This window comes from Rhagoletis zephyria, unplaced genomic scaffold (genome assembly GCF_001687245.7).
Source record: "Rhagoletis zephyria isolate East Lansing unplaced genomic scaffold, Rhagoletis_zephyria_1.1 Rzeph_scaffold_81081, whole genome shotgun sequence".
Taxonomy (NCBI): Eukaryota; Metazoa; Arthropoda; class Insecta; order Diptera; family Tephritidae; genus Rhagoletis; species Rhagoletis zephyria.
Window position 1 is genome coordinate 1 of NW_016238129.1, and position 1,097 is coordinate 1,097.

At 33.2% G+C, this 1,097-nt stretch overlaps 1 protein-coding gene across 1 annotated transcript; it reads right to left on the bottom strand.

The window, feature by feature from the left end:
* Window positions 1-346: 346 nt before the first annotated feature.
* On the bottom strand, window positions 347-1,007 carry LOC108357619 (uncharacterized; the record flags this gene model as incomplete). Its single annotated transcript, XM_017608691.1, has 3 exons — window positions 347-352; window positions 417-710; window positions 770-1,007. Coding segments are annotated over 3 exons (538 nt in total), but the record flags the coding sequence as incomplete, so codon positions are not given.
* Window positions 1,008-1,097: the final 90 nt, after the last annotated feature.

Here is a 1,097-nt window from a genome sequence, read left to right on the forward strand (position 1 = left end):
ATTTACTTTGCTCTTCTTGCTTGGCAAAATTATCCAAACCATATCTAAGGTGAGAATATATATTAGGGGTGCATTAACATAAATAAAATCTAAGATAGCTTACCTGTCCAGCAGCTCGAAAATACACGTTATGGAGGTCTCCCATATACGAATATTGTGATTTTTAAAAAACTGCGCATATAATTCTTCGAAAACATCTTTTGCTAGCGCCTCGTACAGCATACTGCAGGCGGTACCACATTTCAAAGCCCAATCACGGATTGCGATTTGATTTGAGGCAAGATGACGACAAATAAAGTCCTACACATTAAGTAAACGTTATATATACAACTACATACACACATACTTAGGACTACAATTTTTTCAAAATANGAAGAGTGTTAGAAATTTTCACATTAATTTTCATAATAGCTCACCATGTCTGCATTTGGATGATTATCTAAAAGCGGTTGCAACAAGTTCGTATACTCTTCTGTGGTGGCATATTTCTCCTCGGTTATTTGCTGCGCACGCATGTAATCTTTACGTTGTACAAAATTCATTTCTTGTTCCTCCAGATCAAGAAGCTTAACCTTTAGCGAAGATAATTTTAAATTTAGATCTGCATTTGATGAGCTCGCCAATAATTCGCTGATTAATGTCCGATCGTGCAAAAGATCATTTGGGTTACTGTTCAAACCGCAGATATCTTGTATGATCTCCACAAATAGCTAAATATAGAAAAAGTTGAACATTATCTCCTGTTTTTGAATGCCTAGAAAGTACATACCTGTATGCGTGCATTTTGATCAGATATAAGATTCTCTGCACAACGTACAACAACTTCAATAACCTTTTCATCAAGGCGGAATGTTTTTAAAAGATACGAAAGCAGTTTTTGCAAATTTCCACGCCCTATCTCGTCGCCCAAATCAAATGTATACAATATTTCCATCAGGGAAAAAAGTTTATATTGGAATTCCATTAGTTCGAATTTATCCATATCTGGTTTCTGTGATTGGCAATATCTGTAAAAAAATATTAAAAATTAAGAATAAATTAAGTTTTGAGGATTTAAAGTTTATTAATTTTATATTAATTTTTTATTTTATATTTGT